Source organism: Montipora foliosa, chromosome 6 (assembly GCF_036669935.1).
Source record: "Montipora foliosa isolate CH-2021 chromosome 6, ASM3666993v2, whole genome shotgun sequence".
In the NCBI taxonomy this organism is placed as follows: Eukaryota; Metazoa; Cnidaria; class Anthozoa; order Scleractinia; family Acroporidae; genus Montipora; species Montipora foliosa.
The window spans coordinates 24,062,894-24,075,393 of NC_090874.1; the positions used below are offsets into that span (position 1 = coordinate 24,062,894).

Genomic DNA, 12,500 nt, shown 5'->3' on the forward strand with positions numbered 1-12,500 from the left:
TGTAAAAATTGTATTCAAATACAATAGGCAGGGTGACCTCGCAGTGTGAGACAAAATGGCGTCGTACCGCGTGGCTGCCACAATTATCATCACCATGCTTGAGGCGAGAACAGAACCAAGGATAGCTTCCGAAAATAGAATACACCAAATAGCGATTAGAAGTTTCGTGTACTCATATACCACCACGTGTTCGTCATTCTGTTCAATTACGCGCTGTAATTACTTCAAACAACAGGCGGTTGTTTGAAATTATTATAATCCAACATTATTATATAGATATTGATGAAATACCAGGATTTCTCCTTTTACTAAAAAATCGTATCTTCACCGCGCGCAGTGAACATATCATTTTTATCTTTCACATGTGAGGATATAGGTGTTGTCATGGTAACCAACACGATTAGCCAATAAAACGCGAGCTTTCTCTTCATTGTAAAATACTTTTGTGCTTTAATATAATTCTTCTCTACTACATTAACATTTTTATTGCAAAATTTGACATTATCATGATTTCTTTTTTATAACTTTCATATCTTTTTTATGTTACACAACATGCGTGTTTTAGCGGTTGGTGACCACTTTTTCATCATTTCGAAACTGAATAAAACAAGTTGTTTTAAATCTAGACATTTCATCAATATCTATATAATTAACAGAACATTACATGGCCGCTTGGGGATACGAATTTTATCTTCTCGTGCTGAAAGTATCTCTAACTCGTTCGCTTCGCTCACTCGTGAGAGATACTTTCAGCACTCGAAGATAAAAGTCGTATCCCCGCGCGGCCATGTAATATCCTGTATATAATCAAGCGCTGTTATTTGGTTGATGTGAACCCATTTCATATTTAATTTGATGATAATTCGATCATAATCGAGGTCTAATGTGAACACGGCTTAAGTGTCCTCCTTCTAAAGCAGAAGGAACTACAATTTGTGGCGTTTTCGTAGTGGCAGATGTCTTCATCGCCAGCGGACACTTCCTCGCACTTGTTCTCTTTGGGTGATACTTCTTAGGTTTTACACATTTATTTTCCTTATAGTAAACTACGCTTACTAATACAATACATTAAAATTGCAAAAATGAACTGTTACAAATCATCGAAAAAACTCATCGTGAATGTCTTTTCCGATATGTCTCCCAACAGAGACTTTAATTAAGGTCTATTGTTCGAAGCTCAAAACTGGAATAATTTATATAATTATCACATTTTTTTCTTCAATAGACCTTATTTATAAATGGCGTTAACATTTATAATTCTTTTCTCCAAGTGCAAATTAGCCGACCAAGCCTCATTTTAGAGCAAGCATTCTTTTCAATTCACTGTATGGTATCGAGGCTTGGTAGGCTAATTTGCACTTGGACAAAAGAATCATAAATTGGCCTCCATTTATGAATAAGGTCTATAATAGTCATCATACATTGTAATAGACCTTTTTACCGATACGGCGGCCATTTTGATTTCTATTGTTTCGAATAGCTATTATGGGATGCCCAGGGGGCAAAGACACCTTAATTTGCCCCCTGAGCATCCCATAATGTCTTTCGAAACAAAAGGTAAAAAGGTCTATTGCCACTCATGATCGCCTACCGTTTGGCTGTCATGAAGACCGCTCAGTTTAGTACCTGTTTGTCCAGCGTCGTTTACTTGCTTTCTTTGCAAACGTGCGAGTCGTCTTTTCAGTGGCTCTTCTCAAACGTTCTTATGGTTTTAGTCAAACGATGAAGAACATATCAAGTAACGTAAGATCGAATGATACGAATTCTATGTATCCTCCTACTAAAGCAGAAGGAATCGCAGTATGTAGCGTTTTCATAGTGGCAGATGTCTTCATTGTCAGCGGAAACCTCCTCACACTTGTTCTCTTTGCGTTAAGCAAAAAACTTCGCAAAAGAAGCCTATTCTTGGTCATAAACATGGCATTTTCTGATTTGTTCCTGGGAATTTTGAGTTTACCTGTCTACATTGTAATCACGGGAAGTTCTTATCGACTTTGGAACTTTAAAATAAGTCGAAGTCTCGGAATATCATTCTATTGTGTTGACACCGTTCTCTCGCAGGCTTCTTTACTTTCTGCAGTCTTTATCTCCTTGGAAAGATTTCATGCTATCTTCTGGCCTCTCAAGCACCGAACTCTGTCCCTTCAAGCATATCGCGTTGGTATTTCTGTTGTATGGGTACTTTCTATCCTTGTCTCTACAATCGTCAACTTGCTACTATGGTTGAAATTAGCGAAGGAGTGTTTATACTTTTGGATGCCTTATGCTGTAACTATATTGCTGCTCCTCTGCAGCTGTAACATTGGTATTTGGAGAAAATCTCAACACAGAGCTGTTGTTTCGCAACAAAACATAGTAAATTCGCAGAAACTGACAAAAGCGTTGTTGTTTGTATCAATGCTTGCTTTAATTTGTTGGCTCCCTTTAGTCGTCACGAACTATTTGTATTATGTTCATGAGATCTCGGCATCGTGGCTCACTCTTGCATCAAGTATTGCTAACATTTTGAACTATATTAATTCTTGCGTAAATCCGGTAATATATGTATTTAAAATTCCTGAGTTAAAGCAAGCTTTGCGTTTTCTTGGTACAGGGAAAAAGGAAGTATCAACAGTCATGAAAGTTAAGAGTAGAGATAAAAGTAGTGCTAGCGTTTTGGCATTTGACAATCAAGACATGGACACCAAATTATAAGTAGCCAGGTTAATTTACAGCATCCTTAATTTTACTGCATCATGTACTGCCCCAGGGCATATGACTCATATCCTAAGTTATGACTCATATCCTGAGTTAAACAGGGGTTTCAATAGAAGCCGGTTACCGGCGGTATACCGCCGCCTGCTTTGCCTCACACCGCCGGCTAGTTTGCCTTGATTTTCACTAAAAATGCTATCATAAACTTGTCAAACTGCCGCCTTCAATGGGCTATCATGGACGGCTATTTCAGAAGTTATTGAAACCCCTGAGTTAAAGCAATCTATTATATTAAACCAAATTTCTTTCCAACTTCCTTTTCCTGCTAGCTTTTTACTTTCACGCCGCAAAGTTTTCATTTGATTCATAGGATACATGGATTTTTTAGAGACCCAACTATCATTAAGAATGCTGGGACGTTCATGACGTTTTTAAAAGTCAGTTATTGAGTCAGGCAGACTGAACCCAGACGAATGCTGCCCAGTCAGAGTATGTTATTTTCTATGAATTATTTTGCAATGCTGCTCACACAAAATGTTCTCTAAGTGGAAACAAGTGGAGTGTATAGTGCCTGAAAGTTACTAGAGGTTATAGCCTTGCATGCTAGCATTGTACCGACTCAGTTTACCTATTTGTAGTGCTTTGAGGTTCAAAGCAAAGGTGTGATCAACAATGATTTATTAGACGAGAATAGAGTGATTTTACTCAGCCCATGGAACAGATCGTAATGTTATTTTTTTAAATGCCAAATTACTACGAGTAAACAAAAGAGAACAGTGGAATTAGTGTATTTTATAAAATAATTAGGATAGTACGAGCAGTCTCATTGGTCAATAGCTGTGTTTAGATGAGAGTATGGAAACACGGCTGTGACATCACACCAATTTTGATTGGTTATGTACTATCAGACACGTGTTTTGAGAGGCTGGTAGGAAATATGAACGTGCAACAAGAAAATCTGTTTCAATCAATAGGTAAAAAACCAGCATTTTCCTGCATTTGTCGAATTATCTTTGAGGAATATTTCATAAAAGCAATGGAGGACTTTTTTTCCGTGTTTCCATAGCCTCATCTAAACACTCGGGAGAGTTGGGGGAATTCTCGACAGTTAAGCAAACCCTTGATTACGTCTCGGGTTTGCATAACTGTCTCGAATTCTCCCAACTCCCCCTCGTGTTTAGATGAGGCTATGGAAAGACGGAAAATGTCCTCTATTGCTTAAATAGTGCATGGTAGTCTCCTTCCTATTTCATGGGCTATGTAAAATTGCTCCACTAATACGTCACTTACGAGCCATGTTACATTGATAGAGTGGCTCGGTAGCTCGCCAGTCTAGAAGAATGAGTGTATGAGAATCGAGTGCTCGTCACGAGTCAAATTGAAGATAACACCCTTTTAGCTTTCATTTTACGGTTCGGTTATCTACAGTTTTTACCAGATCGTGTTAAGAATATAGCACTCGGTCACAAAGTCAACTGAAAAGCAGCCTATGTCTTGGCCTTTACATGTACCAAGAGTTCAAAACTCATAGTTTTTAATTTTAAATTCCTACATCGACGACTTTCACCTAATAGTTTTCTTAAGAAAATAGGACGTATAGATAACGAGAAATGCACCTTCTGTCAATATGGTAGAGAAAGCCTCTTTCATTTATTTTGGGAATGTAGCAAAAGCCGTTGTTTTTGGAATCATGTTTTTTCATGGATGCAAACCTGTAAAATTGTTAATAAAGAATGTGCTTTTCAGGTAGATACTTGCTTGGGACTGAGACCAGATACCTCTAAATACAATTTGCAAATTAATTTTTGTTTTTTGACAAGCAAACATTTCATCTGGCTGTGTAAATTTAAAGAACAAAAGCCAATTTTCGAAGAATACTTACGGCATCTACAATATATTCATAAAGTAGAGAAGGAAGATACAACAACGCGAAAGAAATGGGAACCGCTATTGCTTTAAAAATAAATAAATACAGAATCCAGCACCTTGTTTTGTTAGCGTTTTGGCATTTGACAATCAAGACATGGACACCAAATTATAAGTAGCCAGGTTAATTTACAGCATCCTTAATTTTACTGCATCATGTACTGCCCCAGGGCATATGACTCATATCCTGAGTTATGACTCATATCCTGAGTTAAAGCAATCTATTATATTAAACCAAATTTCTTTCCAACTTCCTTTTCTTGCTAGCTTTTTACTTTCACGCCGCAAAGTTTTCATTTGATTCATAGGATACATAGATTTTTTAGAGACCCAACTATCATTAAGAATGCTGGGACGTTCATGACGTTTTTAAAAGTCAGTTATTGAGTCAGGCAGACTGAACCCAGACGAATGCTGCCCAGTCAGAGTATGTTATTTTTTATGAATTATTTTGCAATGCTGCTCACACAAAATGTTCTCTAAGTGAAAACAAGTGGAGTGTATAGTACCTGAAAGTTACTAGAGGTTATAGCCTTGCATGCTAGGATTGTACCGACTCAGTTTACCTATTTGTAGTGCTTTGAGGTTCAAAGCAAAGGTGTGATCAACAATAATTTATTAGACGAGAATAGAGTGATTTTACTCAGCCCATGGAACAGATCGTAATGTTATTTTTTTAAATGCCAAATTACTACGAGTAAACAAAAGAGAACAGTGGAATTAGTGTATTTTATAAAATAATTAGGATAGTACGAGCAGTCTCATTGGTCAATAGCTGTGTTTAGATGAGAGTATGGAAACACGGCTGTGACATCACACCAATTTTGATTGGTTATGTACTATCAGACACACGTTTTGATTGGCTGGTAGGAAATATGAACGTGCATCAAGAAAATCTGTTTCAATCAATAGGTAAAAAACCAGCATTTTCCTGCATTTGTCGAATTATCTTTGAGGAATATTTCATAAAAGCAATGGAGGACTTTTTTTCCGTGTTTCCATAGCCTCATCTAAACACTCGGGAGAGTTGGGGGAATTCTCGACAGTTACGCAAACCCTTGACCACGTCTCGGGTTTGCATAACTGTCTCGAATTCTCCCAACTCCCCCTCGTGTTTAGATAAGGCTATGGAAAGACGGAAAATGTCCTCTATTGCTTAAATAGTGCATGGTAGTCTCCTTCCTATTTCATGGGCTATGTAAAATTGCTCCACTAATAAATAATACTAGACAGCAATTAGCACCGAGAGGTGATTTTGTTGACAGCAGTCACTTCACTGCAAGAGTCATCCTGATTTATTATTGTTATTATATGGAATCAGGATAACTCTATTGTTAGCTGTTATCATTATTGATAATATTATTGTCCATTGCACGACAGGTATTGTTTCAAGTAATAAAACTATTAAGTTTACCAGTGGTAGCCAGATAAAGTCCCCCTTCCTGCTTTTTAAAACTTACCCTTAACTTTGCCAGCAAGTCACATTTCTCTTTTTTGTGTCATGCAGAAGTTTCATTGTTATTCATATTAGAAACATGATAGTTTCTATTAACAGTACACAACAAGATTTCTTCTTTATTCAGTAGTAGAAAAGAGACTCCTAATTCAGTGAACCATTATACCTCTGTAACTCAAATGATATACTGGTAATAGAATAAGCATCAGACACAAAAGAAGCCAAGAAATGACAAGTTTTGAAATTTTAGTAAACTATTTAGACACTTTCTTTGTGAAGAATTTTTGTAACTCGTAAGTCGTTGGCAACTGGTAATAAAATTCCTTTCCTCAGTCAATACCTGTAATGGATGCTTTGCTTTCACTGTATTAAAATGTTTCATTGCATAAACGCAAACACAAGGCTCTATGAAATAAAGAACACTGAAATGGAAAGTTACAAAGAGTGGGCACTGCAGAAATGGATCGACCTGGATAATAATGTACTGTTGTTTCTTTAAAAATGACCAAGTCAGGGCCTTTAAGGTTACTGCCTGTCCACTGGTACTGTAGTGGAGCAACACTGCCCTTTCTTGTGGCCTTTTCTTGGGTGCCCACATTTTTTACAGGTTGGTCCTTTTCATGGTCCTTTTCGGCCATTAGTTGACTGAGCCGGGTTTTGAAGTTGCTGTAGCTCAGCAACTGACAAAAAAGGAAAAAAGTTAATAAGGCATAAAAAATGTAAGCAAATTTTAGATTGTCGTTTTCGATGACTAGATATAATTAAGCCTCAGTGTGCAAGTTTACCTTAAGCATGGTGCACCGTGGTATAAACAGTAAGAAGATATATGTCAGTAAGATTTTGAAATGTGCCCAAGCTTGAATCATAGCATGTTTGACAAATATTTGAGTTCCATCTATTCTTGTCTGTGAGTGTATCTGTACACGTACGACAGGGCTTAAAAACGGCTGATTGGTCGAGAGGTTATGACGTAAAAAATACCCCTCTCATGAAATGCGCATGCGTTCAGTTTAGAATTCATGATCTTTACATGGTGTTCACTGTTGTGTTTCTGCGGAATGCATGAGCATTTATGAAAAATTCTACTGTACATGTGCCTGAGTCGAAATTTATCATGTTGTAGATCCTGATACTTAAAACATAGTTTTGGGCTATTTAGTGAACAGATGGATATGAGGACAACACGTATTCTGTGTAAACAACCATGGTTGCGATTGTTGGTTGTGACCTTTTAATATTTGAGTGGTTTTTAGAAAAGCCATTTGTTATGAAGATCAGAGAAGTCTTTTCCATCATGAAGGAATGGATTGGTCGCATTTGCCTTTGGCGTTGTTTCAACATGCACAAGCTCCTTGACTTGTCAGTGATAGATACGAGCTGTCTTTCGACAAAATCATTATCTCCTCCTTTGTTTGTTTCATCTTCTTGATTTTTGTCATCATCTTGATCATCGTCGCTATCGCTACGTTCATCCTCGTCTGCAAGGTATCTAAAACAAATATTGATTGTAAAGTTTTTCTTGGTTAAATGATTATAGTTAGCGCCTGCTAAGCTTGTTGAATTTTGATTCATGAAGTCACTTTGATTTTTCCTAATTTCCCTGCATTAAAAACCTCGAGGCTTCACGGACAGCTTACAGTCGGTGTAATTTGTAGAAATAAAAATTGAGGCACATGTATGTCATTGTTTACTACTGCCACATTCTGCATGTTTCTGTAGGACTTCACCCATCTAAGCATTTTATTGCAGTACTCGATAATTTGGACATTTAGAATTAAATGTGCACGTTGTATGTTCTACACTGTAGCTAAAGTATATGAGAATAAACGATATTTTCATATCATTAAATTATGTGGTTATTCTTGCTTTCTCTTTTTTATACCTCAGATTTTCGCAACTTTTCTTGGTATCAGTCATTTTAATTGTTTTGTACTCTGGGGACGATGTGGCCATGTAACTATGTTAATTCAAAAATTGGTTAATGTGGTTCTTAGTTTAAGTGCTCCAGTATAGCTTTAATTGATACTCCTCCTCTATACTGTTTGATTGTACCAGTTTTGGACACGACAGGGACAACACGATGGAATTTTTGACATTCTGCTGGTCATGTGATGGCTGAAACAGATGGCTGTATGTCGATGAAACCAGTGCACATGTGCCAGGCAGTAGTTGTGATACATGGGTGTTGTTGTGCATGGATGAAGTGGATGTCGTCCTCGATGACCATGATAAATGTTTTTTTCCCCACATAGAGCAGCCAATAACATTGTGTAAAAATATATTCAACATCACAATTTCCCCCATATACAAGATTAAAAGATTAACTGATATACAACAACATGCACACAATCCCTTCACTTTGCAGTCAAACCAGCTCAAGCGTTCCTCTGATGAGCGGATTAATGAGTTCATTATTGCAGATTTGATTTCAGGAATCATTTCAACAATCTGGTTTTCGGATGAGTGATGCAAAACTCAATCAATTGGATTATTGCTTGCTTCCGGTGCCAGGCCAGCGTGAGAATTTGACAGGTGTAGCAATTTGCATAATCTGCCAAGGTCGTAACAAGCGTGATTTGCCTTTATAAAAATTAATTTCTCTATCCAATCTTTAATTCAAAAACACGGTGTCTCAAGTTTGAGGGTACTGGTAAGATTACAAAATGGTAATGTTGCTAGAGTGAAATGACAGTTGTTTGGAAGATTATGCAAATCAGTAAACCTGTGAAATTCCCACGGCAGCCTGGCACCGGGAGCCAGCAATATTCCAATCAAAATTCGAGTTTTCAACTGAGGATTGAGTTGAATTTTGCACTATTCATTCGACAAACAGATTATTCAAATGGTTACCAATATAAAATTTGCAATAATGAACTCATGAATCTGCTCATCAGAGGAACGCTTGAGCTGTTTTGACTGTAACTTTCTCAGTAACCTGGTTAACACATGCTTATCCCTTGCATTACATATACTTGTAACTGAATGTTATTCAATTTTTATTGTTGTGTAGTATATTTTGGAATGTATGCCTCAGTTGCTTCCCTTAGTATTTTACCAATTTCCATTTGTTTTTTTTTTTGGCAAGTTCAGTTTAGTAGTTATGCAATGAATTTGGGTAAACAAGATACCACATCACTTGTCCAGCCATAAGGGAATTGTAGAAAGCTCCACCAAACTTTAACACTTTGATGCCCAAACCGGCCTAAGCTGGCCAGACTTAGTATCTTACTCTGTCTAATGCCAGAGTATTTTACTCTGTCTAACGCCAGATGATTTTACTCATCAATGGGGAACCCCTGGGAGCCAATGAGTTAAATTAAGACCATTGTCCTTTTGTAGTCTGTTATTTTTCTGTTGAACAGACCAACATTTTATTAGAATTTGTTCTTAATGACAAATGTCTTCTGTTCAATTTACATTTCATATGAAGCTGTTTTTTGTTATCAAGCATTTAGTTGACTCATATTTACATATGCTGCCCGCCAGAGTCTTTTCACCTATATGCCCTTTAAATTAATTTGGGTTTCCTATTCGCTGAGTATAATTTCATAAATGCATCACAGAACTTCCTTTGTTTAAATGTTTGAACATTTTTAGTTAACTACCTGGTTCGAAAGAAACTCAAGTTCTGCAGAACTGCTACAACCCTTGACTTTTGAAGCTTTCTTCTTTTTTGTGAGGGGGTTTTCTTTTTCGTTGTTAAATTTAGCATCAAAATATCTTCAAACATTCCTGGTGCATGCTCCTCGCTAGCCTGCGAACGGGGTTGTATTTCCATAAATCTGCATTCGCAGGCTAACTCCACACAAAAGCTTTCCATCTTGGAAGGGACACATAGATTTTCTCCACCATCTGCTTAGTGTCTGGTGAGGGCCTTGTGAAATTGCTGGAAAAGTGTGCTAAAGGTGGTTCCCCTTTTGAAAAATGATTTCAAAATGGGGCAGATAAGAAGAGGTTTCACTTGTTCCATTTTCATAGTAAAATTAATGCAAAAATGTCATACATGTAGGTACTGAAGAGTTCAAGCTTATTGAATTTTTTATTGTATACATAGTTTATGTGGCAAATGTTCATGTACTCTGTTTACACTTCTTATTAATTAATTTGATGACAAGGCTGATTTGTTACCATTGTTTTAAAAGAACCTAAGATGTGGCAGTGTCCCTGGTAACTCAGAATGGCAATGTCTTGGCATGCAGTTATGAATCCACCCTGATAGGTGTAGATTTTAGTGAATGTTCAGCCCTTTAACCCCTAAGAGTTACCAATATTTTATTTCTCCTTATGTTAATGTCTCTTAACTGATCAAACATGAAGGTTCTTGAGAAAATGGGAAATGATCTACAAGTGAAAAAGGACTTGATTGTGAAATAAATTATTCTCCTCATACATGTATGTACCATAGAGAAATGTCTGGAGAACAGTGTGGAGAATGTGCATATTGATATATTAATGGATTTAAATGGTTGACTGTGCTGAAGGTATTTTCATTTATTTGGCAAGATGGGTCTGGGTGTGTGCAACATTTCAGAGGGACTAAACTGTTTATCTTTTATTTTTCTCTGAATGATTTTAGTTTCATCCTTGAGTTCCTCATTTTTCTCCCAAAGTTGAGCCTTTTGCTGAGAAATGACTGTTGCATGTGGAATAAAAGGAGAGCCTCATTTGTAATTGGGTGGCAATTTGTGCAGCAAGATTTTTTGAAAATTTCTTGTGCTTCAATTTGTTTTTGTTATTAGATCAATGACAATGTGCAAATATATTTGTGTATCTATTTAGATGGATAGATCGAAATTTTTGTTAGCAGCCTACTCTCTCATTCTTTGTCACTTTCCCTTTCCTTTTCCGGCACCTCAATTATTTTCCTCAGATCTCCACAGTCCGAAGTTTGGCTGATGGACGGGTATGAGCGCTATCCAGGGAATAGAAAATAATAGGTTCCCGCAACAGGTGGAAAACGAGCAGTTTCTGAGGTTACGTTAACATAATACATCATGAAGAGAAAAAAGTTTAAAACCCCTAACAAACTTGCAACAACAAAACATAAACTAAACAGCCGAGGAGGCGACGCCGGTCAGCCGCGGATTTTTGCGAGAAAAATCCTTGGCCGAAAGGGCAGTCGTTGAGCAGGAATCGTGTAAAGGTGGTCTAAAATAGAAAGACATGACACAAGATTTCAAACACACTAAAGCAGTTTATTAACTTCAGGTTTTATGTACCATTGCTAACTAGACGAAACATAACCTTCAATTTAGCCACAGACTCTCATCTGCCCACGAATTGAATGAGAAACGACTCTTTGAACTCCAGGCATACTTTAAAGTCTTATCAGTGACTGAACAAGAGACGAAGACAACAACAACAACAGAGACGAAAGTGTTTTCAACTCACGAATGGCTCCTCCGTTTGTTCCGTATGAAATGTCATTGAAGTCCATGAACAACAAGGAATTTAAAAATTTCATCAAAACGAATCAAAAGTCATTTTTGATATGTGTCACAGTAACAAATAACCTATCCAAAAATGCTTTTCAAAACCTTAGAGAAATCGAAACGCCCTTAGTTCACGGCAAAACTGTACCTTGAGCAAATTCTGAAACGGTGAAAGATTCTCTTCAAGAGAGCTGTGTCGATTGCTTGATAGTTATGAAATCACCGTTCCGATGTCTGCCATTATGATCAAAACGGCAGCACTGAACAGTTGTGCCTTTCATTCACTTTGGAGTTGAAGGCCTTGGGCGAGCAAGACGTTGGAAATGGCCGTTACAATGACGTGTCAAATCTGCATTCGTCGTCCGCCATTTTGAAAATCGAATGGCGGGAGGAAGCCTGAGTCTTAGTGCGCATGTCCAGCCGTTTTTAAGCCCTGTCTACACGTACACTTTCTGTCACAGTTTCTTCTACCAAAAGCCCTGTTTTTGCCTGACATATTACAGACAGTCCTTAACCGAGAAGACTTGAAAGTCGAACTATTTGCTGATGAAATTACAAAGGCAGCACTTTCTCCTCAGTTATTTTAAGATCCTGAGTGTCGATCCGGCCGGGGTTCAAACCCGCGACCTCCCGCGCGGTGCGTAGAAATTGTGTAAAATCGGCTGAGAAAAATGCTAGTCACCGGGATGCGTTGAGAAAATGACGTCACTTGTCTTTTTCCCGCGAACACTAACTACGCGTTGGTAACCAGGCCCCTGGAACATGGCGATTTAATGGCGTACGAAAATTAATGGACTTGGAGTGCGTAAAAAAAGCACTTCCCTTCATCGTTGAAAAATGAAACTTGGTCAACTTATGCTTCAGGAAGGTAGCCATTGATCGGGCCAACAAAAAAGGTACGTGACAATTTGATCGTAGTAGCACTTAAGCATGAAAAAAAAGTCGCATTTGCCTCTTCGTTGCATTCTCGTGCAGAACACAGGAGTTTTTAT

At 37.6% G+C, this 12,500-nt stretch overlaps 1 protein-coding gene across 3 annotated transcripts in view; it reads left to right on the forward strand.

Moving 5' to 3' along the window:
* Window positions 1-12,500, forward strand: part of LOC138007019 (dihydropteridine reductase-like) — a 153,853-nt gene that overhangs the window by 25,160 nt on the left and 116,193 nt on the right. Inside the window, exon 8 of one of the 3 annotated variants that reach the window (XM_068853692.1) lies at window positions 8,132-8,334. The exons of the other annotated variants lie outside the window; for them this stretch is intronic. Coding sequence (XP_068709793.1) covers window positions 8,132-8,195 — 64 coding nt within the window. The 3' untranslated portion in view covers window positions 8,196-8,334. Of the gene's footprint in view, window positions 1-8,131; window positions 8,335-12,500 lie in introns of those variants that run through there. 3 annotated transcript variants of the gene reach the window in all.